General features: G+C 44.1%; 1 protein-coding gene and 1 pseudogene across 2 annotated transcripts in view; one reads left to right on the top strand and one right to left on the bottom strand.

Annotated features, from left to right (window-relative positions):
* Positions 1-26,995, bottom strand: part of PXN (paxillin) — a 333,296-nt gene that overhangs the window by 89,811 nt on the left and 216,490 nt on the right. For both annotated transcript variants that reach the window (XM_086942871.1, XM_086942872.1), the window contains exon 5: positions 13,676-13,877. In XM_086942871.1, coding sequence (XP_086798997.1) covers positions 13,676-13,877 — 202 coding nt within the window. The remainder of the gene's footprint in view (positions 1-13,675; positions 13,878-26,995) is intronic.
* Positions 9,608-9,985, top strand: LOC147679353 (NADH dehydrogenase [ubiquinone] 1 beta subcomplex subunit 1 pseudogene; annotated as a pseudogene).

Genomic DNA, 26,995 nt, shown 5'->3' with positions numbered 1-26,995 from the left:
CTTCTAGAGTTAATGCCTGAAGCTCACTGACACATCGGAGTGAAGTAATTGCAATGAGAAAGGAAAATGCTACTTACCAGTATGCATCTGTTCTTGGCATGTAGAGCTGCAGATTTTTACACTTTGCATTAGATAGCCACCTGGTGTTGGGCTCGGATGATTGCATGTTCTCGTCTTGGAAGAGGTCTTTGTAGTCATGAGATAGGTGACTCCTCCCTTGGACGATAGTGCGCATGGGCATCGGCTCCATCCTAAGATTGTTTTTTGCCATGATGGGAAATGATGGAGTTAGTAGAAAGAAAGAAAGGATGTCCATGTGTGTATATCTAATTAAGATAAAACTGGAACAGATACAGGTCCCGATGAGGCAGGAGGGCGTGTAGAAATTTGCAGCTCTACATGCCAAGAACAGATGACTACTGGTAAGTAGCATTTTCCGTTCGAGGCATATGAGCTGCGGATTCTACACTTTGCATCGATTGTGCAGCAGTGTCTCCCCTAACGGTGGTCACCTGTATCCGTTGCAGTAGTTTGAAAGAGAGGTTTGAGGACAGCTTGGCCTACTGCAGCTTGCTGCTTGGCTTGCACATCAACACAATAGTGTTTAGTGAAGGTGTGTGTTGTAGACCATGTTGCTGCCTTGCAGATGTCTTCTAGGGGAATGTTCCCTAAGAAAACCATGGAGGCTCCTAGTTTGCGTGTGGAGTGCGCTCTAGGAGGAACTATTAATGTGCCTTTTGCCTTGTGATAGCATATTTGTATACATTTAACAATCCACCTTGCAATTCCTGATTTAGAAATGGGGTTGCCTTTATGTGGTGGAGAGAAAGCTACAAGTAGTTGCTTTGTTTTGCAAAAGGATTTTGGCCTATCGATGTAATAGAGAAGAGCTCTTTTGACATCTAGTATGTGTAGAGCTCTCTCTGCTACAGAGTCTGGGTTTTGAAAAAAACACTGGTAACTCTACAGATTGGTTTAGATGAAAAGGAGTAATTACTTTAGGAAGGAATTTAGGATTAGTCCTTAGAACCACTTTGTTACAGTGTAATTGTAAGAATGGTTCTTGTATAGTGAAAGCTTGAATCTCACTAACTCTTCTAAGAGAGGTAATCGCAATGAGGAAAGCTGTTTTCCATGTGAGAAATTGCAGTTCACATTTGTGTAAAGGTTCAAAAGGGGGTCCCACAAGCCGGGTAAAAACAAGGTTTAGGTTCCACCCTGGAGAGGGTGGTAACCTAGGAGGAATAATTCTTTTTAGTCCTTCCATAAAAGCTTTTATTGCTCGTACTCTAAACAACGACATATGATGTCTATCAATGGCTGCAAGATGTAAGCGTATAGATGAGTATGCTAGATTACATCTCTGTAAATGGAGAAGGTAACAGATAATATTCTGGGTGGAGGCATCCAAAGGATCAATTGGATTATTAGTGCAGTAAATGGCAAATCTTTTCAATTTTGCAGCATAGCAAGCTCTAGTAGTAGGTCCTCTGGCTTCTTTAATGATATTCATACAGGCTGGTGGCAGTTTAAGGTAACCAAACTCAGACTTCAGGAGCTAGATTGCTAGATACAGTTGACTTGGATCTGGATGCCTGATGCCTCCATGGTTCTGCGTTAGCATGGATGGTGTCAGAGACAGTTTTTGGTGTGGAACTAGAGAGAGTTCTAGCAGTGTGGTGAACCACGGTTGGCGTGCCCATGTGGGAGCTACCAGGATCAGTTTGAGAGACTGTTGTCTGAGCTTGCGTACCTCTAGTGGAATCAGTGGGATTGGCGGAAAAGCGTACGCAAATCTGCCTTACCAGTTCATCCATATCGCATTGCCCTTCGACAACGGGTGTGGAAACCTGGCAGCGAAGGTTGGGCATTTTGCGTTTGTGTGTGGCAAACAGGTCTATGTCTGGATGACCCCACTTGTGAAAGAATGGTTGAAGAACTTGCAGATGTAGTTCCCATTAATGAATCTGTTGTGTCGGTCGACTTAACAGATCGGCTATCTGATTGTGAACTCTTGGAAGGTGTTCTGCAAGCAGATATATCTTTTGTGGAATGGCCCACCTCCAAATGTTTTGTGCGAGGTGGGACAGATGCAGGAAATGTGTGCCTCCTTGTTTTTGTATGTAGTACATGGCTGTCATGTTGTCCTTCCGGATTAAGGCAGCTTTGTTATGTATGTGCATTTGGAAGGACTTCAATGCTAGGAAAATTGTCAGCAACTCTAGGTGATTGATGTGAAGCATCTTTTGTTGAGTGGTCCATCTTCCCTGAGTTGTGTGGTGAAGCAGATGTGCTCCCCATCCTATCAGGGATGCGTCTGTTGTCAGTACCATCTGTGGAACTGGCTCTAGGCCGCTCTTTGGACAAGTTTTTGGTGCTCCACCACTGCAGAGAGCGATGTGTGCGGCTGTCCACCAACACCAGGTCTGTTAGTTGTCCTTGTGCCTGATTCCACTGATGTGCTAGACATTCCTGCAATGGGCGCACTTGCAGTCTTGAATATGGTACAATAAAAATGCAAAATGCCATCGTGTCTATTAGTTGCATGAACACTCTGGCTGGGAGAGAGTGTTGGTTTTGAAACCTTGTAACTAAGGCTTGAATGCTCTGTATCCTGTCTGGACTGGGATAAGCTAGAGCTGTATTGGTGTTTATGGTAGCCCCTAAGTATTGATGTACATGAGAGGGCTGGAGATGCGACTTGGTGTAGTTGATTGTAAACCCCAAGTTGTGCAGTGTTTGAATTGAGTCCCTTGCTCACTTTGCCACTGGATTCAAGCAAGCCGGGCTGAAGACGGCTGGAATGCCAGAAACCGGTCCTCGGAAGCTTGTTTCCGGTCCAGGGAAGGCATGGCGTGGCAGTTCGGGCTGGACTGTTCCCATGAGGCACAGGGTCAGACTGATTTGCATATGGCCATGTCTGAACTGGGGTGGCAGAGTGGGCTAAAGAACGGTGATGGATTAAACCCAGATCTTCTGACTGGGTGTGAGTATTTGATTGATTCAGATGCTCCGTCCATCACCACCCCCTTTTGTACCGCATTCTTTTGCCTGAAGCATCTATTATTTTTGATTCCTTATCAGGAGGTGATGCCTCACCTGATGTCTGTGAATTTTCTCTTTTTCTAGTGTTTGAAACGACTAGGGAATCGAAGGGTAGCTGTCCTTTAATATAAGCAGGATCCCCAGGAGCGGACCTGTACTTTTTTTCTATTCTTGGGTTTATGATCCTAGCTCATTCAGGATCTTTAAACACTTCTGGGGCATGCTTAAGACCCCTTTAATCATGGGTAATATTTGAACGGATTTTTGTGAGTGTTCAAAAGTGTCTAACAAAAAATCTGCCTCTGCCTCATCTGAGTGCATTGTTACAATATGATAGATGGCAGCCCTATTAAGTAGATGTCCAAACCCAATATTATCTTCAGGAGGAGATGGTTTGAATGGATATGTATGTGGGTCAGGGATATCTGGTACATCTTGTGGGTTTGGATATTCCCAGTCTGGTACATCAGTAGGGTATGGAAAGGGCTCATCGGGGTCTCCCCCATCCCCTATGTTATACTCCTCTTCATTCTGAGGAGGTGTCTGTGGAGGTGAAGATTGAGGTGGAGAATTTTGTGGTGAATGAGCAGGTGAACTTTGAGGTGAAATGTTAAAAGGACTAGAAGGTGAAAGAGGAAGTACCAGAGAAGAAGCGTGCATAGGTGATGTGGCAAAATCCTTCTTCTTGAAAGGCACCGGAGTTGAAGGTGCTGTATCGATCTTCTTTCTATGTGGCATAGTGGAAACATGTCCTGTTTTTGGATCTATGTATATCCATTTTTGCAAAGGATTAGGTTGAAAAAGCTCTTCTTGAGAAATTGCTTTCGGCGCCGATTTTTTTGGTTCAGGGCATGGTTTCTGCTTGTCTTTAGCCTTAGGAGGTGTTGTATAGTCCTTTGGCGCAGTTTTCGGCACCAAAGGTATTGTTTTCGGAGTCAAGGCCTGGTTCGAGGGCTTGGAGGCATAGGAAGCAGGCTTTGTAGGTTTCCGCACCGAAGATTTTGGGGTGGAAGCTGTTTTGGTTGGCTAAGAAGCGTCGGAAACAAGCTTCATAGGTTTCGGTGCCGTCTTGTCTTTAGGAGTCGACGGTTTCTGAGTTTTTCGGAACCAGGACTTTTCGGTTTCGGTGCAGAGGGAGCTAGTAGTACCGGCACGAGCGGTTTGCTCGGTATGGAGCTACCGGAAGTCTTTAACATTTTCTTCGGAGCCGGGCTCGATTTCGGGGCTTTCAAAGCAATGTCTCGGTCTCGACTGGGCCCCGAAGGTGGAGTTTTGACCTTAGCCTTTGGTTTAGGTGTTGGGGCTTGGGTAGGGGCAGTCGTACTCACGCGTTGACCTGATGGTATGGAGTCATCGGAGTCGTCTGCCTCAGATATGAATTGGAGATCGGAATATTCCTTGGGGACACAAAGACCTTCGAAGATATCCACCGGTTCCGGAGCTGATCTCTGCATGTTGCGGCAACGGGCCGTCCGATCTCAAATGGTCTTCTTGGATCGGAAGGACGCACAAACTGTGCAGCTCGACTCGTCGTGTTCAGGTGATAAACACAGGTTACACACCTCGTGATGGTCGCTGCATGGAAATTTTGCTCCACACACTGGGCATTTTTTGAATGGTGTCCTTTCCATGAGTTGTAGGCCTCACCACGTGAGTAGGCCCAACGGCCCGCGTCAACGACCGGAATCGAACTGATGAAGTCAATTCTATGTATATTGATGTTTGTTTTTAGAAAGTTTTGTGCGTCAAAGTCTTTGAAAAGTAGATTTCGAACAGGAGCAGAAAAGTTGCATCCGAACCCAGTGGCGGAAAAAAACAATCTGAGGATAGAGCCGATGCCCATGCGCACTATCGTCCAAGGGAGGAGTCACCTATCTCGTGACTACAAAGACTTCTTCCAAGAGGACAACAACATGCAATCATCCGAGCCCAACACCAGGTGGCGATCTAATGCAAAGTGTAGAATCTGCAGCTCATATGCCTTGAACAGTAACTTTCCTGGATGGAAACTGGAGAGGTTATGAGTGAAAGAGCTCTCAAATGATGGACCCATTCACCTTGTTATAACAATGTTGAGATTCCAAGCAGGGGTTGGAGGTACCCTAGGGGAGATAATTATTTTGAGACTCTCCAAAAAAGCTTGGATGACAAGAATTCTGAATGTAGAGGTTTATTCTCTATTTTGTAGATATGTGATTAATGCCACTCGGTGTTGCCGTATAGAAGTGAAAGCCAACCCAAAGCTATGTAAATGGAGTAGGTAGCAGACAATGTCTTGAACCTTTGCTGTTAAGGGGTTATCATTTGAATGACAATAGTGAACGAAATGCTTCCTCTTTGCCACATAAGAGGCTCTAGTAGTGGGTCATATTGCTTCTTTAAGTATATCTATACACTGTTGAGGTAGATTTAAGGGGAACAGCGTTTACAACGCATCTTTTACAACGCAGTACCTTTACGACGCAACCATTACAACGCAAGTCATTACAACGACTTGCGCTGGGGGGCGCTCTAGGATAGGGAATAGTTTTAATTTACTATCCAACACCTTCCCTACTATCCACGGGGACTGGAGTTGGAATAGTAAATTAAACTATTCATTATCCAGCGCCCCCCAACGCAAGTCGTTGTAACGACTTGCGTTGTAAAAGTTACGTCGTAAAGGCATGCGTTGTAAAAGCATGCGTTGTAACGACATACATCCAGATTTAAGTACCCAAATTCTAAGATCTCAAGCGCTAGATCGCACGATTGAGAGATCTGGTGTTTGGGTGTTTGGATGTCTTACTGCTATCTGTTTTTGGGTTAGGAGGTCCTGCCAATTGGGAAGTATCTAATGTGGAACAACTGAGACTTCCCGTATTTATTTATTTTATAAAGTTTTTTATAGTGAGAACAAGATCCCAAGGGATAACAGAGTGCTTTACAATATGAAGGTGGTTGTCTGTCTTGCGTATAACAAGAGGGAGAGAGAGGACTAGGTAGCTAGTCCGAGTCCCCTAGTGTTTATATGTGATTAAACAAAAAGGACTAGCTTAAGTTGACCAAAGTGTTACAGTACTCAAATTAGTTCTGTCACGGGCACCTTGTTGGTGTATTCATGAAGCCCTCACCCACCAACCTAGCTGGTGGCATGCTTCATCATCGGGCCCACACAGTGACACCTAGTATGTCCCGGGTGTGCTACGACGCCAGATTACAGCGGAGCTGGTATATTGCTGAGAGTGCAGTGAGGTTGGGTGAGTTGTGATTTAAAACGGCTTGGTGGTGGTCCCAGTACCCGAGGGTAAATTAAATTTTAATAACTGGGCCGTCACCAGCGGTTAAATGTAAGGCTACAGGACGCGTAAGGGTGGCGAGTTACTGCCCCCTGCGTCCTTCAGATGGTCGACATGTTTCAGCCAGTGCCTTAGAGTATTCTGGCTTTCCTCACGACCGATTTTTAAAAAGGTGTGGTGAAATGAAACATACTTAGTGTTGTGGTACAGACTATGTGATACACACACTAAGGCGTTTTTCCATATGTGAGAGGGGGATTCCCTTCTCATGCATACGCTTTGGGTTATTAGCCAAGGCTTCCTGGAGGGAAGCGCTAAGGGGATGACCAGTCTTTCTGGTCAGTGCCTGCCTTGTACCTGTTGTCCCGCCGTCGTCCTCCGGTGACGGAACCAGGGCTGTCGTCAGCGTAATAAAGCAGTGCGGCACGAACCACTGGTGGCGGTAAAGGTGACCGTTCCCCACACTTTCCCTGATTCCCTGCGTCAAAGCCTGTAGACTGTGAACCACCCCCTTACAGGGGTCTTATTGTTTCTTATTTCCTTTCTGGTATCGGGGAGCAACGGCCACCTACCTTGATGCTCAAGACCCCAGCCACACTAGAAGTAGAAGAGAAGCGCTGAAGCCGAACTACACGTACCAGAAGCCCTTGCACCGAAAAGAGTGCTTAACCTTGGTTTAAAGACTTTTGTTGAAAGGACTCTAGACTTATCCCGTAACATCTTGGTGACAATAAATCCACTATAAAAGATACTCGCGTATCCTGGTCTGCTTCTCCACCACCCCACACGTGGTGTCAGAAGTGGGATTTTAGGTCGCCTCCACCATGGAAAACCTCATTCAGCAGTTAATACGGGGCCAGGAGAAGCTGGAATGGGCGGTGGAAAAACAAATGTCCTCTGCCAACGCAGACCGGGAACTTATAAAAGATGGCCTAGCAAACCACGCAGATCAAATGTTAAAAGTAGTTAACGATTGTAGGGATTTAACCACACAGCTGCAAATACGTGCGGGTACTGGTCCCAATGTTTCTCTTAAAAAAAAAAGTACACCACAGAAGAGGATCCCGATGCCTAACCAGAGAAGCCCAAGTTGCTTACCAAGTTGCTAATCCCAATGGTAACGCCTCCTATAAGGAAATCAAATAATAATAATAATAATAAAGGGGATCTTATCATGCGCAAACTTAGCCCAATGGGCATCAAGGCGCCTAATTCCAAATCCAGCTCATAACAAAAAAACCCTGCAGCTCAGCCTGTGTAGGCTCTAGAGAAGCACCACGTTTTTAAGGCCTTTTTAAACAGCGCTAGAGAGGGTAGCGTCATCATCTCCATCGGCAAGATGTTCCAGAGCTGTGGGGCAACGACGGAGAAGGCCCTAGCTCCCCATCTGGTGAACTTAAAGCGAGGGACGACAAGTTGGAATAGTCCCGAAGAGCGCAAACACCTTGTAGGGTGATAGCGGGTAAGCAGGGAGCTGATAGCGCCTTTAGGTCCATCCTCGAGAGCTCTGTAGGTCAGACACAGAATTTTAAAGTGAATTCTGTGCTGGATAGGCAGCCAGTGAAGGTCTCTCCTTGCAGCAGTAGCGGAGGAGGATCTGGGAAGATCCAGGACAAAACGTGCAGCAGTATTCTGCACTACTTGCAGAACTTATCCTAGACCATATGGGTATGGACGCTGAGGACTACAGGGTAAAATTCCGAAAAGAAAGAGGCATGTCGTCTGACAATCCAAAAACATTGTACTTCAAGTTAAAGGCAGCTGCCGATAAGTGGCTGCAACCCCAGAAACATTCCAAAGACGAGATCATGGCGATGATATACTTGGAACAATATCTTGAAGCTCTCCAATATCCTATTCAGAGGTGGCTTAAGCATCACCATCACCTTAGCCCAGACCAAGCAGTAGAGATGGCCCCAACGTTTTACAGAGCACAACCTACAGCGTTACCTTGGGACACAGAGAAGACCCCAAAACCCACAGGTAGTGTGGGTAAACCAGAAAAGAAACCCGTGAAGCCAGTCCTAGACCCTGTAAACCCTAGACCATTCAAGTTAGATCCTCCTCCATTACGCAACCCACAATGCTTTGAATGTGGAGAGTGGGGCCATATTGCTAGGAATTGTCCCAGGAAGAGACCGTAGGAAGAACCCATGGACATTGGATGTATACCACATTCAATTTTATATTCAGCAGAACTGGGTCCTAGCTTTCATGTAAGTGTACAAGTAGAAGGGACAACAATAAAAGCTCAGCTTGATTCCGGATGTAAACAATCCGTCATCCTACAGTCCTTAGTGCCTCCTTCCCATGGGGTAACAAAGGGAAGGTACCTATTAGATGTTTCCACAGGAATGTAAGGACCTATCCCTTGACAGGGATTCCAGTGACACTTCCTACGGGGCAGACCTTAGATGTCAGGCTTGGGGTTGTTCCTACTCTGCCAGAACAGATGATAATAGGTCAGGATAACCCGTCCGTTCTGTTTCTTTTACAGGAATGGTTACAAAAGCACCCGTTGTCCCTATCACAGCATTCCAACCTCCTCACTCAAGCCCTCTGGCTCCTGGATACCAGTTTTAAGTATGCCCAAAAAAACGACCCAACTCTTCGGCCAGCTTGGGAACAGGCAGAGCAACCCTCTTCTTCTTACCCTTCTTTTCTAGTACAGAACAAATTGTTCTATAGGGTAGGAAAGCAAGGAGACAACCCTCAGTTGTTGGTACCTCACGCATTTAGGGAGTAGGTCCTTTTTTTCGCGCACTCTCACCTTGGCTGGACACAGAGGAGCGCAAAAGACAACACAAGTGTTGTTACAACATTTTTACTGGCCGGGGATATTTTCACACGTCACTAAGTTCTGTCAAGAATGTGAGGTCTGCCAGAAAAAGAACCCATATACACCCCTGGCGGTTCCCATGCAGCCTCTCCCGGTTATAGGTAACCCATTTGAAAGGGTTGGAATGGACCTTATTGGACCCCTTCCACGCACAAAGAAAGGGCATGTGTATGCACTGGTGGTGGTTGATTACGCTACAAGATATCCGGAAGCCTTCCCATTAAGAACCCCTACCACCCACAATATTTCAGAAAAGTTGATGGAACTGTTTTCTCGGGTTGGATTCCCTAGGGAAATCCTCACTGATCAAGGAACCCCTTTTGTTTCAAAGTTAATGAATCAAATATGTAAAACACTAGACATCTCCCATATCAAGACATCCGTCTATCATCCCCAAACGGATGGATTGTGTGAACGCTACAACGCCATTCTTAAATTGACGGTTTGCGCCGGTGTCCTTTCGTATCTGTCCTAGCTTTGGGCTTCCTGTCACGGCAGAAAGAGCCATCATGGTGAACGCGTTCAGCTTTGCACGTGATCATTGGGTCAATATATTTGTCCCTCTGGGATTTGTGATTGGATGGTACTGGGATCGAAAGAATGACGAACGCTTGACTGAATTCCGCAACAAGAGTGTTTTATTCAGGAGGGAATTGAAGCCAGGGGAAGAAGTTACGTGGAAATGAATTCTACCAGCTAATTGGACTTTTAGATTCAATTACACATTTTGGTGTATCGATCTGCCCTCGCTGTTTCATCTGCTTTGTGATTTGTGTAGGGCTTGAAACAGATGTATGTAAACATTAAATGACAGCTACTAAATTGACACTAAAGAAACTCTTTTCTGTAGAAGGGAGAGAGTGGGACATGCTGCTTCCGCTGGCTCTATACGTGGTACGGAGTCAGGTTCAATCAAGCTTAGGATGTTCTCCCTTCCAACTACTGTATGGAAGAGAACCCAGAAGTCTCCTAGAAATTACTAGAGAGATTTGGGAGCAAGAAAAGGAGGAAGAGACTAAGTCTTTTCTTGACTATACCAGAGGTCTGCGCTCCAAACTACACAAACTAAGGGAGTTCGCTGATTCCAACCTAGAAAAGGCCCAGACAAAACAGCAACTACTGTACAATAGAGGGAAGAAGTGGAGACAGTTATCCGTGGGCGACTGGGTTTTGGTTCTATTGCCTACCGCCATAGGTAAAACCAAGTCGGGGTGGCAAGGTCCCTATAAAGTGACAGAAAAGGTCGGCCTAACGTCCTACAAGATACAAGTCACTCCCAGAAAATGCCAACTATACCACATAAATCTTCTTAAGAAGTGGTTGGGGCTCCCTCCTCAAGACGTACAACATGTCGAGGACCTCTCCTCTTCCACGTCTACGCTAAGACACTTGGTTATTAATTCAGAACTAACCAAGGAGCAGGAGAACACCCTTCAGAACACCCTAGCCCCTTTTGCACAAATCTTCTCTGATTTGCCAGGGAGAACCACTCTAGCGGAGCATACTATCAACACTCAACCAGGAAAAATAGTGAAACAAAAGCTGTATAGAATACCGGCTGCAAGAAGGATGGCAATAGAGAAAGAAGTAGATAACATGCTGGACTTGGGTGTTCTCAAACCCTCAAAAAGCAACTGGTCTTCCCCTATAGTACTAGTGCCAAAACCAGACTGTTCTGTCTGCTTTTGCATTCATTTTCATGCTGTGAATTCCATATCAAAGTGTGATTCCTACCCCATCCCTAGGGTGGATGAGCTTATAGAGAAATTAAGAGAAGCCCAGTTCATTACTACACTGGACCTTACCAAAGGTTATTGGCAGGTACCGCTCAAACAGGAGGACCAAGAAAAGACCGCTTTCGCTACCCCTGGCGGCCTTTACGACTTCATGGTCCTACCCTTTGGGTTGCGTGGGGCACCTGCCACTTTCCAACGATTAATGAACCAGGTATTGCAACACCACCTGGAATATTCCTCAGCTTACATCATCTTTCCTAGAAGTCCAACTGCAATATAGTTTAGAACCCAGTATAGACGATATACAGCAGTCTCTTGCCCAAAAATTTTATTTGCAGTTTAGGCATGGTGCACTTCCCTTACGTGCCGCCACTCATAAGTAGAGGGGCAACTCCACAAAACATTGTCCGACCTGTAATAATTGTTCGGAGACTGACCTACATGTACTGTTTTTTTTCGTCCAGCATATAAGGAAGTAAGACATTGCTGGCTATGACAGCTATGTAGGAATCTTGGAACTACCCATTGTTTACAGGCATTTAGGATCCTAAAATATGATTGTAGTACGCCTATTGCTTATTCAGTGTCCCGCAATCTGTTTTCTATGTGGTGTGTACGCCGAGAAGTTTTAAAGAAAGAGCAAGTCCAACAAACTCACCCTACTTCCCCATTATGATCCGTAATCTCACTTTTTTTAATATATGAATTTGCATAGAATGATTGAGATACTGGTCTTTGTGTAGAATATTTAATATACCCTACACATTTTTAGCAATCAAATATTTTAATGTGTACGCCTAATTTTAATTATGAAAAAGTTGTATTGATTGCATTGTCTCGTTATATGTTTTACCTGTGCTTTTATGACCATTATCAGGTCGAAATCAAGTAGGTCTTGAACTTTATATTTGCACACTGGTTCAAGTGGAGAGCTCATGAATCTTGAACAAACCACATTAAATTCTCAAGTATAGACATGCGATGGTACAATGTGCTTTAGGTCCTCCAGGAATGCCTTAAATACTGGAACTCAGAGGCAGAACCTTATTGTTTCCTACTCTAAGAGGGCTAAGGTTTACTCCCATGCAAACCTAAGGCACTGATGTATCTTTTGTTAATGTAGATACTATATTACATTTATTTTCATATTAAATTATCAGGCCTCAACCTAATCACCCACTGGCTATGCGGAGTCAGATTTTATCAACGTTAAGCTATTTTTAGGACCTACCGGTCTAATCTCATGAGTAAACTTGAGCTAGAAAGGAACAGGTGTTCTGTTCATTCAGAAAGTAAATAAGCAATAAAGTTGCATTTAAATTATTATTATTTTTTTTTTTACATATTTGCTGTCTGTTCAAGGACATAGGTCAAATGTTAAATTGTACTTTTACTAATTGCTGCTTATCTTAACCTGGAAAACGGTGTTTACTTGTCTATCTCTTACTTTGGTTAGAGGATTTTGTCAAGTGAGCTGTCCAACAATAAGAGTGAAATAAAAGGCTGTAGGATGCCAGGTTTTTTTCTAACACATTTAAATAGCTGGAAAATGATTAGTACAAACATTTGTAAATATATCCGGAATTACAAAGTGCATTTTTTGTGTAATTCAGATGTGTGAAGCAAACAAAGACTTAAATAGGAGCAAAACAAATAACATTACTTGGTGCAGTGCAAATGACAAATATTTGTAGACACTATATCCAAACATTATTATTTGTACACTGAATAGTTTTATCAGTAAAATTGCATGTCAGCAGGAAATTTTGTGGCTACGTTAATGGAAAATTTTCAGATTGTAAATGACAGTGTGCTACCACTTCATGCTTTAGTTATGTGTTTATTAAAAGGGTTAGTTTTTAAACATGATATAAGAAACATCGTTGCCCCCTTCCTGATGACAATGCTGTTAATGAACTAAGAGGCAAGTCAGGAGTCCTGTGTATCCTCTATGTGGCTAGATTTCTATTATATATGGTGCACAAGTTTAGTCTATTAAATCAAACAGAAGAGTTTTTTGTATAGCTGACATGCTGAACTTGAAGAAAATGGCATTTTTGTGAATAAAATATTTGCTTAGGATCACAATTTTAAACCTGTTTATGGGTCAACAGCATTACAGTTAGGTCGAGTAGATTATTTAAGTCACTAGACCGGCAGATCTGGTAATATTTTTATGATTTTTCGAGGTCTGATGAATGGCACAATATAGTGCTTGCCCCCTTGCTCTGTAAGGCCACCACTAGTTATTTTATTATATAGGGAGCTGCTTGATTCCTTACAGCTCTGGACAGATTTAATCTTTGCAATTTCTTTTGATCAACCAGAAATCCTTATTTATGCTGTCAGATCTATCTGGTTCTCTGTGGATTGCCTCTAGGTATGTCAACTGATCCAGCTTTGTTCTCCAGGGACCCACTTTTATGATACTCCCTGACGTCACTAATTTTTTCAGAATACTTGTGAGGGGACTGTTGGTCTGCGCACAATCTTGGCAGACTATTTAATATATTGTACAAAACACATAGGCCACACTAGGATGGAACTAGCGAGGTGCCTTGTTTTCCAAATGGCCTCACTCTGGCACTTACCCGCCGCTCGTATTAAGGCTCAAGACTGTGCCCCTTGTATTGAAGATCTATCATAATAGTTAAACTAGTCTGGGGCACATCCATAGGTGGCTTCACACCAGAGGTGCTTTCCATTACTCACAGTGGGCTGAGCTTAACTCCCATTCCTGAGAACCTGCATAATAAAGATTGACTCCTGGTACTCACACTGGGCTTGGAACAGAGCTCTCCAACTCATCCAGGAGGCTCTCCACGCTTGGCCGTACATCCTCAATACCACGTCCTCCATTCCGCTTTGGCTTCTCCTTTGCCATACAGTTTTTGACTCCAGTGAGATGTGCACTGTCTGTAATATTGTGGTGTGGCACTGTGCCAGCAGCAGATAGTGGAGGATTCCGGCAGACATCATCTATAAATAGAATAACAAAATTATTAGAGTATCAAACTTGCACTGGAGAAACAATGTACAACAAAATATAATATAATCCATCCAAAAATCATCTTTTGCCCCTTGAACCAACCCTATTTTGAATCTTGGAGAATCAGCTCCGCTTTGCTCCCTGCTATCCTTCTACTTTTAAAAATCTGACCTCTGGGGCCACATTCTCTCTTTGTTCACACTCAACGTCTATCTCTTCTTCGGGATCCTAATTCACTTGGCATTTCTTTTTTAGATTTTATCCTGCCTCTCTCTCTTTTTGCATCTCTGGAATGGAGAGAACAAACGGCCCTGCACAGTGGAGATTAAGTGCTCTCATGTCATTTTTTTCTGACCATGATCCAGACACTGGGATTTACATTTTGGTCTCCATTGCGAACTAGTTAATATCGGGTTTTATATGTTGTGAATCCAGGTTTCCTTTGGATAGAGGGTTATTTAAAAAAGTTTAGGAGATTTTTTTAGCAGTCTGAGCTCAAACCCTCTGAACTGCTCTCCCATGTTATCCTTCTGCCTGGCAACGTTAGTCATTGAACACTACTCATAGTAAAGCACTATAGCCAAAGGAAGGCATTGTCTGAGCAAGCTTGGCAGTGTCAAGCATGTAGAAGGGGGCTTAAGCAAATTACAAACTTGCCTGCAAGTTATACAGAGAACACCTTACTGTTTTAAAATATAATCTCACTGAACATTAAAGCCTCGTACTGACCTGCTGAATGGCCATTAAGCCGTAAAAAATGAGCATACAGGGTTAACATTTATGCAGCGAGGCAAAATCCCATTGCACAACGGTGCCTTGAAGTATGTTAAAACAGGCCCTGAGGCTCAACCAGAATAAAGAGCAAACCGTACCACAGACCTTTTCCTGGGTATAGATCTATCTTTTAAAAAAGCTTTGGATGGAGTTGTCGTAAAGCATTACTGGCAACCCCCTCAACAATACTGTTGCAGCAGCCTTGGCCCAGGTGAAATGCACCTGTAAACTTTTGGGGGTTGCTTCTTAGCCAGAGTGTAGCAGATTTTGATGTAAAGAATGCTTTAACTTATCATGGTTGTGTGATCTTTGAATGCGGGGCTCATAGGGTTCTGTGGGGCTAAGAGGGTTCTGTGGGGCTAAGAGGGTTCTATGGAACTACAGGTTCCATGGGTCGACAGTTGAGAGGAGACCCACGGAGCTGGTATGTAGCCGAGGCGTTGCACACTAAAAAAAAAATAATAAATCAGTTTGAAAGCCTTTGAAATACAGAGCTTTTATACATTAGTGAGGCGCTTGATTACACTGGACCAAGAACGCCTCAACACCTCGCTTGGGTATTAGCGGTGCCAGAAGGAGGAGATTTAAATTTTGCTGAATGGCGATCTCCAGCGATTTATACGGTGGATGCAGTGGTGGTGGTGGTTGCGGAAGCGATGAAATGAGTGAGAATGATCTATTATTGTGAGTGGAATATTTTACCAATTTACTCACCAAAGTAATATAGGGAATGCAGCGCAAAACCAACATCTGTTCTGAGGTGCAGCCCCTGAGCGCATTGCTTATTCTCCTTGAGGCAGCAACAACATGAGATTGCTGGTACACCTGAGCGAGCTGTAGGACAGACAGTCCGAGAGGTGTGCAGGCTCTGTGATGTGGTACTTCAGGGAGTTAAGTGATTGTATTGAACGCGCTCCAGTGCATCAAGTGATTGGCTTGTATCTCTGCCAATGAGAGTCTTGATCTCCCCTGTTACTGGAGGAAGAAGGGGTTTTCTGATTGGCTGGGCGTCATGGGACTAAGATCAGTCAGGGGTTGAACTGCATGTCACGGCTTGCCATATTGACCCTGGACATGTTGGACGAAAGACCCTAGGTATTTTCTGGTTGGCCACAAAGAATCTCCTCAGTATTTATGCAGTGATACTGTGGCGCTCTGGGGAGCTTCTTCTGCTGTATGATACTCTGATTTACAGCTCCACCGGCTGACTGATCACTCAAATTGCGACACCGTGTACTACAGTGGAACCGACATTCATCAAGGACAGTGTTTTTTGAGCTTTGGTGTTCAAGTAAGAGTAGGATGATCAGGTGCCGAATTGGGTACTGGTGAAAGTAATTGGGGTATCAATTCGGGTATCGGTGAGTTGTACAACTACAGTTAGACGTGGGCACTAAATACGATACCGGCGGTCACGGAAGTGATTTGTTTTTGAAATGGCTATCTGGATTTCAGTAATTACAAGTATGGAACTGGGAGAGTGTGTGTTGTTCGGGTTAATAAAGCAGAAGATTGCACCACCACGATTTATTTTTACCTCGGTAACACGTATTGAAATGTGCACAATATGCAGGGTGTATGGCACATTTTTAAGTGCTGAAAGAAAGACCTTTTTTCTTCTGCACTGTCTGGGGCCTGAGGGTCAAGATGTGTTTGAACACCTTCCTGAATTGAAGGATGTTCAAGCGAAAGGCCTGAATGAATTTGATTTCTGCATTAAAAAGTTGGACAAACATGTTTTGCCTATGGTTAGCAGAATCCTAGAATGAACATTTTGGAAAGAGATCAAAGATCACAGGAATCGGTATAGAGCTATGTAACAGATTTATGTAGACTGGCATCAGCTTGTAAATTTGAGAGGGCATTAGAGCAGCGAACTAGCATTAAGCTTATGTTGGAGTGTAACAGAGAAAGTAAGGGAAGAACTCTGGCAAAAAGACGATGTGAAATTCGATGAGGTGTTGACTATAGCCAAGACGACGGAGCATTCCCTTGTGTGTGTGGATGTGATAAAAAGACAGAATGTAAATGCATGGAAGGAACACGTCCATAGTGTAGGTAAAGCGAAGAACATTCTTTGGCAGGGAAATGTTTCAGATGTGGCTTGGTCGGGCACATGGCGAATGATAAAAAGTGTCCAGCATGGGGAGTTGTGTGCAAAGCGTTTGGGAGCAAAGACCACTATGCAAAAAATAGTAGACCTCACAGTAAAAACCACTGGGTTAAAGAGTTAGAGATGAAGGATGACGGTGGAAAATGTGAACATGAAGATCTGCAGTGTGGTGAGATAGTCCTACAGGTACATAATCACATGACGAGCAGTCCAGAGTAGTAAGAATGTTGTTAGATTCTGCAGCAACAATCTCACTCCTTCTGAGAGTGTTTTATGAAGAAAATGTGGCTAACATGGTTAAGTTATATAAGCCGGACATCAAACTGCTAGGTTATGAGGGTCAACATATCAAATTGGTGGGTTATTTCTTGGATGATTTAGAGTACTAAGGACAAATTACGGCAGACAAAATGTATGTCTCTTGCAAAAAGGATAGTATAATCAGCTGGTTTCACCAGGGAGATTTAGAAGTGATGTTGGATCTGAATAGCTCATCTCCAATTATCTTGTGGAGGAAGCTGCCTGTTAATCCTAGTGAGACTAAAAGCTCGTTCTAAGTTGGTGTAGTTCAGGAGGGTCTATCTGAACATAAGGATATTTGGCATTGGGAATTTAATGATGTATTTAGCGACAAGTTGGGATGCTTAACGGACTATGCACATGAGATTGTGTTGAAAGGCGATGCATCACCAGTGACATGTACGGGCCAAGGTGTTCCAGTTTTCATGTGACGGACTGAAGAAGGATAGCATTATTGAGGAAGTAGAAGCTTTGGAATGTGCGCCGCCAGTGGTTTTGGCTTATAAGGGTCTGGGTAAAATTATGTTTTGTGTGGACTTGAGAGGGTTGAACAAAAGTATCTTCGTCCCAATATAACAGATATATTGCAGCAGTTAGAAGGTGCTATGGTGTTCTCCATGTTAGATCTGAGATCACTATATCAAGTTGGAGGTGATCTACAGAGCTTACGGCTTTCATCACTCCAATTGGAGTCCATACTTTTACAAGGATGCTTTCGGGTTTGATCTCAGCGGCCTCAGCTTTTCAGAGGGCTATGGAAAACGTGTTGGGTAATTTGGTGGGTGTTAAAATCTACCAGGATGATGCGCTTGTGTTCGGAACCACACAGGAGAGATAGGGTGGTCAGTTGAAGTCAGTGTTTGAGAAGTTTAGGAAAAGGTGTCTTGCACTAAAGGAGAACAAACACACACTGAACTGTAAAGACAAAGAGTATTTGAGACAGATTATCAGATGGCGGAGTGAAACCCAATGGTAAGGTGGTAGACACTATAAGCAAGTTAGCTGTTCCAGAGAGTAAAGAGAATTTGATTACATGTTTAGAGTTGGCTGATTACTACAATACTTTTTTTCCTAGGTTTGGTGGTCATATATACAATATTAGGAATATACTGAAAAAGGAAGTGAGGTTTACATGGTCTACATAATGTGGATTGGAATTTGAGGACTTAAGAAGCTTTGTTGAGTGCCCCTTCATTGCAAAGCTTTAGTACGAAAGATAAGTCCATCTTAATCATGGATGGCAGTGCTAGAGGAGGAGCACTGTTGAAGCAGGGAGTAGGTAGTAAGGATTAGTTACTTACCTGTAATCCTTGTTCTCTTCCAGGGGTATACTCATCAAAGTCATAAGCACTGAATTATCTCCGCCAATAAGCGGGAACCCGGAACACATAGCCTAATACATATATATGTGTAAAATATATTAAAAGAGTATATAGTACTAAAAAATTATACACATATACATGTATAAACTAATAATATGCAGCCCAAAATATATCCTTTAGGCTAATAAAGCCATAATTACATGCCTTTCTGTAGTATGAAAATACACATAACAATGCAAGAAAGGAACTTGGACATTAGTTGCATTCCACAGAAAAACACCTTTTATTTTCATCAATTAAACAGGTAATGGAAGGTAATTAGCTTAAACAGGCTGCATAAACAAATAACATCCCTGTACAGAAAAGGAGACTGGCACCTCACCTTTAAGGCCTCAGAGAATCTGAACACTTAGCCTTTAAGGCCCCCAGGAGAACCCTGCTCCCATCATGCCCCACAGGTGACAGTTAGGTCAGTTCTTTTGTACGGTACAAGATAACCTGTAGGAACCTGCATACACAATGCAATCATAATCTATCAAAGCCATGCTACTGCTCGCCCGGGGAGGCGGGAGGGTGCTTATGACTTTGATGAGTATACCCCTGGAAGAGAACTAGGATTACAGGTAAGTAACTAATCCTTCTCTTTGAGGGGATACTCATCAATAGTCATAAGCACTGACCAAGCTCATACCCACTTCCAAGCTGGCGAGCAGAAAACGAGAATAAAATACCACTTTGACACATACATTTTAGCTAGTATTAGCAAACAGGTTTCTCAATGAGGCTTGCCCAACCTGGGCATCTGCTTGTGTGTCTGAATCATGACAGTAATGGCGAGTAAAAGTGTGAACTGAACGCCCTGTAGCTGCTTTACAAATTTCCGCCATGGAAACATTCCTTTAGGAGAGCCGTAGTAGAAGCTTTCCTCCTCGAAGAATGAGCCTTTGGCCTCCCTGACTAAGATTTGTTGGCTACCTGGTAAGCCAGGACAATACAAGAAACAATCCATCTAGAAATGGAGCGTTTGGAAGCTGCAGACCCAGTGTTAATAGGACCATAGTTAACAAATAAACGGTCTGACTTCCTCAATGCCTTTGTTCTGTCCAAATAAAACTTGAGAACCCTTTTGAGATCTAAAGAATGGAGATATCTTTCAGGAGGATTCACAGGATTCGGAAAGAAAGTCGTTAAAGTTATAGTTTGATTAATGTGAAAGTCTGAAACCACTTTAGGGAGGAAACCAGGATGTGTTCTGGGAACTACCCTGTTCGCATGAAAAACAGTGAAGGTTCCTTACAACAAAGAGCCTGGATCTCGCTCACCCTGCGAGCAGAGGTAATGGCTACCAGGAACACAACTTTCCAAGTTAAATGCTGTAAGGAAGCTTTGTGAATTGGCTCGAAAGGTGCTCCCATTAACTTAGTTAGCACCACGTTCAACTCCCAAGGAGGAGTTGGAGATCTGACTGGAGGATACACCTTTTTTAAACCTTACAGAAAGTCTTTCACCACCGGCAACCTAAAGAAAAAGTCTGGTTAGGTGACTTTCTCTAGGTGGTGATTGCTGCAAGATGAACTTTAATAGAGTTAAACTCGAGGCCAGACTTTGCCAAATGCAGCAAAGAAGGTAAAATCACCTGCTCTTGACCTTGGATGGGGTCATGTCCATTGTCCACACACCATAGAAAATAGCGCTTCTACTAGAAAGCATATGACTTCCTCGTAGAAGGACGCTTCGCTTCCTTTAGAATATCCATAAAGTCAGAATTCAATTGTAAGTGACCATATTGGATGACCTCAGGAGCTATGCTTCCAGCCAAAGGGAGGGCAAGTTGTGATGGAAAACTCTCCCCGCCTGCTTTGATAGAAGATCCGGGCGACATGGCAACCTCCTGAGTGGCACTTCCGATAACTGAAGGAGGTCTGGAAACCACCATTGGCGATGCCACTCCGGGGCTATGAGAATCATCCTCGTATTGGCCCTGTACAACTTGTTGATCACTGCTGGTATTAATGGGATAGGTGGAAAAGCGTACAGTAAGTTCTGACACCATTCTATCAAAAGGGCATTCCCTGGAGACCCTTTCTGGGGAAACCTGGATGTGAAGACGGGGCATTTTGCGTTTCCCACGTCAGCAAACAGGTCGATGTCTGGAGTTCCCCATGCCTGAAAGATGTCGTCTGCGACTTTGTCGTTGAGAACCCAGTCGTGAGCTTCGACGAAGTCTCTGCTGAGGAAATCCGCCTGAGAATTGAGAGAGCCCGGCAGATGCACTGCTACTATTGACAAGTCTCTTTGTCAGCAACCAGTTCCATATGGTCTGAGCCTCCATGGAGAGAGTCCTTGACTGGGTACCTCCCTGCTTGTTTAAATAGTACATTGTCATCGTATTGTCTGTCTGAATTAGAAGAGATCAAGACTTTAACGACAGGAACAGGGACTTGAGGGCCAGGTGTACCGCCCTTAGCTCCAGTAGGTTGATGTGGTAACCCCTCTCGGAGTCGGACCAAAGACCTTGCACTTGCAGAGGGCCCATATGAGCACACCAACCCTGGAGAGAGGCGTCTGTAATCAGAGTCTGTGTTGGGGGATTCTGATGAAATGGCACTTCTTTAATTAGGTGCGACCTCTTCAACCACCATCGGATGGATCCTTGGGTGCCTGATGAAGGATGATCTGATCCTCCCAGCACCCTGATACTTGCCTCCATTGATCCTCTAAACACTGCTGCAGAGAAGGCATGTGCAGTCTTGCATTTGGAACTATAAAGATGCACAACGCCATTGACTCCAGTAGAGATGACACTTGACAAACTGTTGGGGACCTTGTATGCAGAAGAATCTGGCATTTTATTCAAATTGATAACCACCTCTCCTCCGAAGGGGACATGTTTGCTTTTTCTGTGTCTAGGAAGGAGCCCAGGTAGTGAATCTTTTGAGTTGGGTTTAGTATGGACTTTTTGAAGTTGACCTGAAGTCCCAGTTTGTGTAGCAGTTGCAGGCATCTTGAGAGATGATCCTGTAGCAGAGATGGTGACGCGTTCTTTAGGAGCCAGTCGTCCAAGTAAAGGTAAATGAAAATCCGCTTTCGAAGGAAGGCGGCTACCACCGCCATACAGTTTGAAAAGGTTCTGGGAGCTGACTTCAGCCCGAACGGGAGAACCGCATATTGGTAATGTTGAACAGAGACTCGAAACTTGCGATGTCTCTATGAAATGGGCACATGAAAGTAAGCATCCTTCAGATCGATGGAACACATCCAATCCCCTTGGTGAAGTTGGGGGAAGATTTGTTGAAGGCCAACATCCGAAATTTCTCCCTTCTAATAAATTTGTTCAACAAACTTAAGTCCAGAATAGGTCTGTACTCTGCTGTGGGACCTTTCTTTTGAACAAGGAAGAAACAAGAGTAGAATCCGTGATTTCTTTGTGGAGTTGGAACTCTCTCTATAGCTTTTTTGTTTAACAAGATGTTCACTTCCTTTTGTACCAAATTGTGATTTTGATGAAAAACCTTTTTTGGAACTATGGAAGGGGAGGTTTCTTGAATTTGAGTAGATATCCGTTCTGAATGATGTCGATGACCCACCTGTCGTTTGTTAAATGCCTCCACTCGTCCAGATATAATGCAATGCTTCCCCCCCACCCGGAGTGGACAACGGCTTTGGAGGAAGGTCTGTTTCATGGCTTCTGAGGCTGCTTGGAAGTTGTAGACTGCTGCCTGCTTCCGCCTCTGCCCCGTCCAGGTCTGCGTTGCTCAAACTGTGACCTTTGTTGCGATTGGCCCTGGTTTTGCGAGGACCAGTTCGACGTTTGCCCACGCTGCTGAAAAGACCGCTTGTCGTAGGGACGAAAGCGACGACGAAACTCTTTTTTTATCTAGGCCAACGGTCTTAAGTGTATCTAGTTCCGTTTTCATCTTAGCCATTTAATTGTCAGCATGCGACCCAAACAACGTGGATCCATTAAATGGCAGATTAACGATTTTCCTATGAGCATCAGGCTTGAGGCCCGTGAGGCGGAGCCAGGCTGATCTTCTGGAACAGATTCCATGGGCATATGGATGAGCTGCTAGATCAGCAGTCAGCCACCGTACTAATAATCTGGTTGGCAACCAAACCTTCTTGTACGATTTCCAAGAAATCTTTTCGGCCGCAGTACTAATAATCTGGTTGGCAACCAAACCTCCCTCTTGTATGATTTCCAAGAAATCTTTTTGATCTTCCTTGGGTAGTTTCTCAACAAACCTTGTCAAAGAATCCCATAAAAGTCGATCGTAGTGCCCCCAGTAGCGCAGCAGCACTCTCCACTCCCATTACTGAACCTGCCATAATACACATTCTCCGTCCCAAGGAGTCCATGTTCTTGCTATCCTTTTTAGGTGGAGCAGATGAAACAGACGTAGCAGAATGTGTCTTCCTAGCAGCGGTGACTATGAGAGAATCCGGTGGTGGGTCAGTGCGGAGGAATAACGGATCCTGATCCGGAGCCTTATATTTCTTTGCAATCCTCGAAGGCCCAGAGCTCACTGTGGCAGGTGTTAAAAAAGTCTTCATTGCCGGTTCCAGTAACCCTGGGTCTAAAGGCAGAAGAGGTCTTGCAGAAGACTTATGATGTAATGTCTCAAATAGAACTTAAGAAGTGACTTGAGGCACAGACATAGTTATATTAAACTTGTTGGCACCCCCGCACAACACTTCGCTGAAAGTCCCCAGATCATCAACAGGTGGTAACCTTGGAAGGTGGCGTTGATGAAATTGTAGGCGAATAGTCTCTGTAGGATGACCTCGTTGACGTGGTCGTTGTAGGCAACGAGTACCTTATCTGTTGTGTAGGAGACTGATGTGATCTGGTACGATCTCTGGAGCGTGAACGTTGCTTCAGAGAAGACCTGGAACGTCTTGGAGACCTACTGGCAGAAGGTCGTGCGCAATTAAATGCAAGAGACCTTTCATCCGCTCTGGGTTGCATCCTCCACTGACTAACGCTTTCCAGCCATGTAGGAGACCTGTTGGCAGGAGGTGATTTGCGCACCGGAGAGCCCTCCGGCGTAACCTGAACAATCTCTATCCCCATCGAAGAGGATGAAGAACTCCTTATTGAACAGGGAGATCTAGACACTGGCACAGTCGCTTTTTCCACCTGGACCAATTGCCTGTCCCTCGACGTCGAACCAGAATGAGCCACCATCGACTAAGATTGAAGAGAGGCTCTGACAGATGGAGATCTATGGGACGATTCCCTCGACGTCGGTACCTTCGACGTCGACCGCTGCTGGTAAGTCGGTGACCTCTAAGTCAGCTCTGACCTCGACAAAGACCTATGACGGGTCCTTGAAGTAGATCTCGAGTGCCTCGACGTCGATCGTGAGACCGGTGGCGGAGATCTCAACGTCGACATCCTAGACGTCGGTAGCCTCTTCGACGTCGATTGAGATTTCTCATGCCTCGAGCCCGAAGCATGTCTCGACGTCGACTTGTGTCTCGACGGCGACCGTGACCTTGACCTTCTGCGCTTTTCAGGTCTCGACGTCGATCTACTCACCCTCGACGTCGATTTCACAGCGATTGACACCAAATGTCTCGACGTCGATTAACTCTTCGACGGCGATCTTGTCTTATCCAACGGTCTCGACGTCGACTTACTTCTTAAAGGTGATGTCTTCGACAACGATTTTACTCCTTCTACTGGCCTTGATGCGACAGCGCCGACGGCGATCTAGACTTAGACGTCGGCCTTACTTTTTCAGCCAGTCTCGACGTCGATGGCACATCAACAGTCAAATTCAGTGGAGCTCAAGTTCCAGGTTCCTCACAGAAAGAGCCGGAAAAAAGAACCAACCTAACTGTCACCTGTGGGGCATGATGGGAGCAGGGTTCTCCTAGAGGCCTTAAAGGCAAAGTGTTCAGATTCTCTGAGGACTTAAAGGCGAGGTGCCAGTCTCCTTTTCTGCACAGGGATGTTATTTGTTTATGCAGCCTGTTTAGGCTTATTGTCTTCCATTACCTGTTTTCTTTGATGAAAATAAAAGGTGTTTTTCTGTGGAATGCAACTAATGTTCATGTTCCTTTCTTGCATTATGTTATGTGTATTTTCATACTACAGAAAGGCATGTAATTATGGCTTTATTAGCCTAATGGATATATTTTGGGCTGCATATTATTAGTTTATAAATGTATATGTGTATAATTTTTTAGTGCTATGTATTCTTTTTCAAATTTTGGGTCTTTACTCCCCGGTATGTACACTTTGAAGTACTTGCCCATTTAAACATTAAACATATAGTTGGCCCATGATCCTAATCCTTTTTTATTATAGGTATTAACCGTGGGTTATACTATTTATGAAATCCTATCTCCATTTTTTCCTGCCTACACTGATGTATAGTCAAACTGCAAATAGGCGTAACCCAATTGCCAAATGAGGTATGATTATCCAAAATATTGAATAACTCTTTTTAGGATATTGCTTGGACGAACTTGTAACAACTTTAGAAAAAATATGATATCTAAATGTTACAGGTGATTATTAGTATTACTGAATGCTGTATGTATCTTCATTGCAACTACAATGAACTGTGACCGCAATTTACGTTTCTCATGAGATGTTTAAATAAAATAAAGGGGATTAACTTTGTTTATGAGTACCATTTAGATTATATAGGCCAACAACATGAAATGTGGTTTTAAGAGAGGCTGTTGTCAGCAGCACAATGAAGTGTTAAATACTAAAAAATAATAAATTGTTTATCATTTAGAAAACTGTCCTGAAGGTGAAACATCCTTGTGAATCACCGAAACGCAGCGTAGACTTTGTTTTCTGTATTGTTATTATGAAACGTTGATTGTTCTTTTAATATTGTATTGATTTTATGTATGAACTATTTTTAAATCCTGTGTAATAAATTGTGAATTTGAATTTATATTATTGAATTTTCCAGTTATTATAATTTCGTGGTTGCTGACATTTTGATTTTTGATACTGTTGGACAATGTTAAGCCAATCCCCTCTATAACTAGGCACTCTGCCTAAAAAAAAAAAAACACACACTGGTGCTTACACACTGGGACACTTTAGTTTTGCCAATCTAGTACGTATGACCTGAGCACACTCCAAAGCTAAATGAAGAAAAGTGTCTTCAACCGCCCACAACGCGCACAAGCAGTGCCGCTCGCTGGGTCTATTTTGTTTAGTTATATGGAGTGACGTATGTGCGATGTAGAAAATAGAAATACAAGAGTTTAAACTGTTTGTTACAGGACACAGTAAGAAAAAGGTTCAACGCAGTTCCCCAGTTCATATCAGATGTGCGCGCCTATGCCTCTTCCATTCTCTATGCGCAGAGTACTGTCGCAGTTGCATATCACTCATAAGAGCTTTATAAAAATGGGATATCAGATGGCACCCCTCTCCCCACCTAATGAGGCCATCAAGGACCCCTGATGGTTGAGGGGCTACTGGGAAGTCCACCAAGAGGTCTTTTGCCACACTCTCCAGTTTGGCATAATGAAAAAGTCCCATCCCTTTGAAGTCCTGTGCATTTTGGAAGGATATAAAGGTGTCCCCTGGTTATAGATCACCCACCTCGAGACATCCGCCCCCCCACCACTGTTCTATAGACATGGTGGAGTTAATGCTTCTGAAGAGCACCAGGTCCTATAGTTTCAATTCCCTACTGAAGGGAGCCTTGCGAAATATTTTCTGGACCACTTTTTCTCATATCCACGCCATGTGGTTGACCAGGTACAGAATCCGGAACGCCGAACCCCACCCGCCTGCCTGCCCCCCCTTCCACCCCCCCATCAGCAACTGGGGCAGGGTGTGCCCCCCAAAACTCAGTCCTCAGTAAGCTAGCGGGTTACATGTAGTAGGTGGGCTGCATAATAGTAAAATTGTACATTCAGGACTGCCAAACCCCTGTCCACCATGTCCCATTACATCCCGCCCTTCAAAGAATAACAGCCCTCACAGGATTCTGGAAGAGGCCGTGCCACCTTAGTAACTGTATTCGCATTTTGAGAACATTCAGTTATTCTCTCCCCCCCCCCCCCCCCGCATACTCCACCTGCGGCATAGTGCAGAGTAAATGAAAGGAGACTTCCCTGTAAAGGAACAGAGAATTAAACAATTTGCATATAATAATCTATTTTTCTTGTTGTGGTTTGTGTTCATGACATTTCGCCTCCATCCTCAGAAGCCGGTTGTGACATGTTCTCCTCCCGACGCACTGCATACCCTCCCTCTCCGGATTGCCGCCCCTCAAGGGCCAGAGCCATGGTGCCATCCTCCTGTATTTACACCCTAACAGAAGCAGTTATTTCCAGGGTTCAATGAGAGCTATGTTCCGATCTTCTGTCCTCTCTCCCTTTGTGTCTAAGATCTCCAGGAGCCATTGTGCCCTATAGGGACTTTGTCCCACACCTCCAGCCAGCATTAAACATCGTCCGGTGAATCTAAAAAATTTGATTTCCCCCAGACAGCACCCTTAGGTGGGCAGGATATAGTAACATGTAATGGAGTCCCATGGAGCGCAGTTTTGGTTTGACTTCCAGAAATGCCTTTCGGGCTCCCTCGACCTGGTTTGTACAATCTGGATAGATG

Source organism: Lissotriton vulgaris, chromosome 11 (assembly GCF_964263255.1).
Source record: "Lissotriton vulgaris chromosome 11, aLisVul1.2, whole genome shotgun sequence".
Taxonomy (NCBI): domain Eukaryota; kingdom Metazoa; phylum Chordata; class Amphibia; order Caudata; family Salamandridae; genus Lissotriton; species Lissotriton vulgaris.
This window is presented reverse-complemented; position numbering and strand designations above follow the sequence as displayed.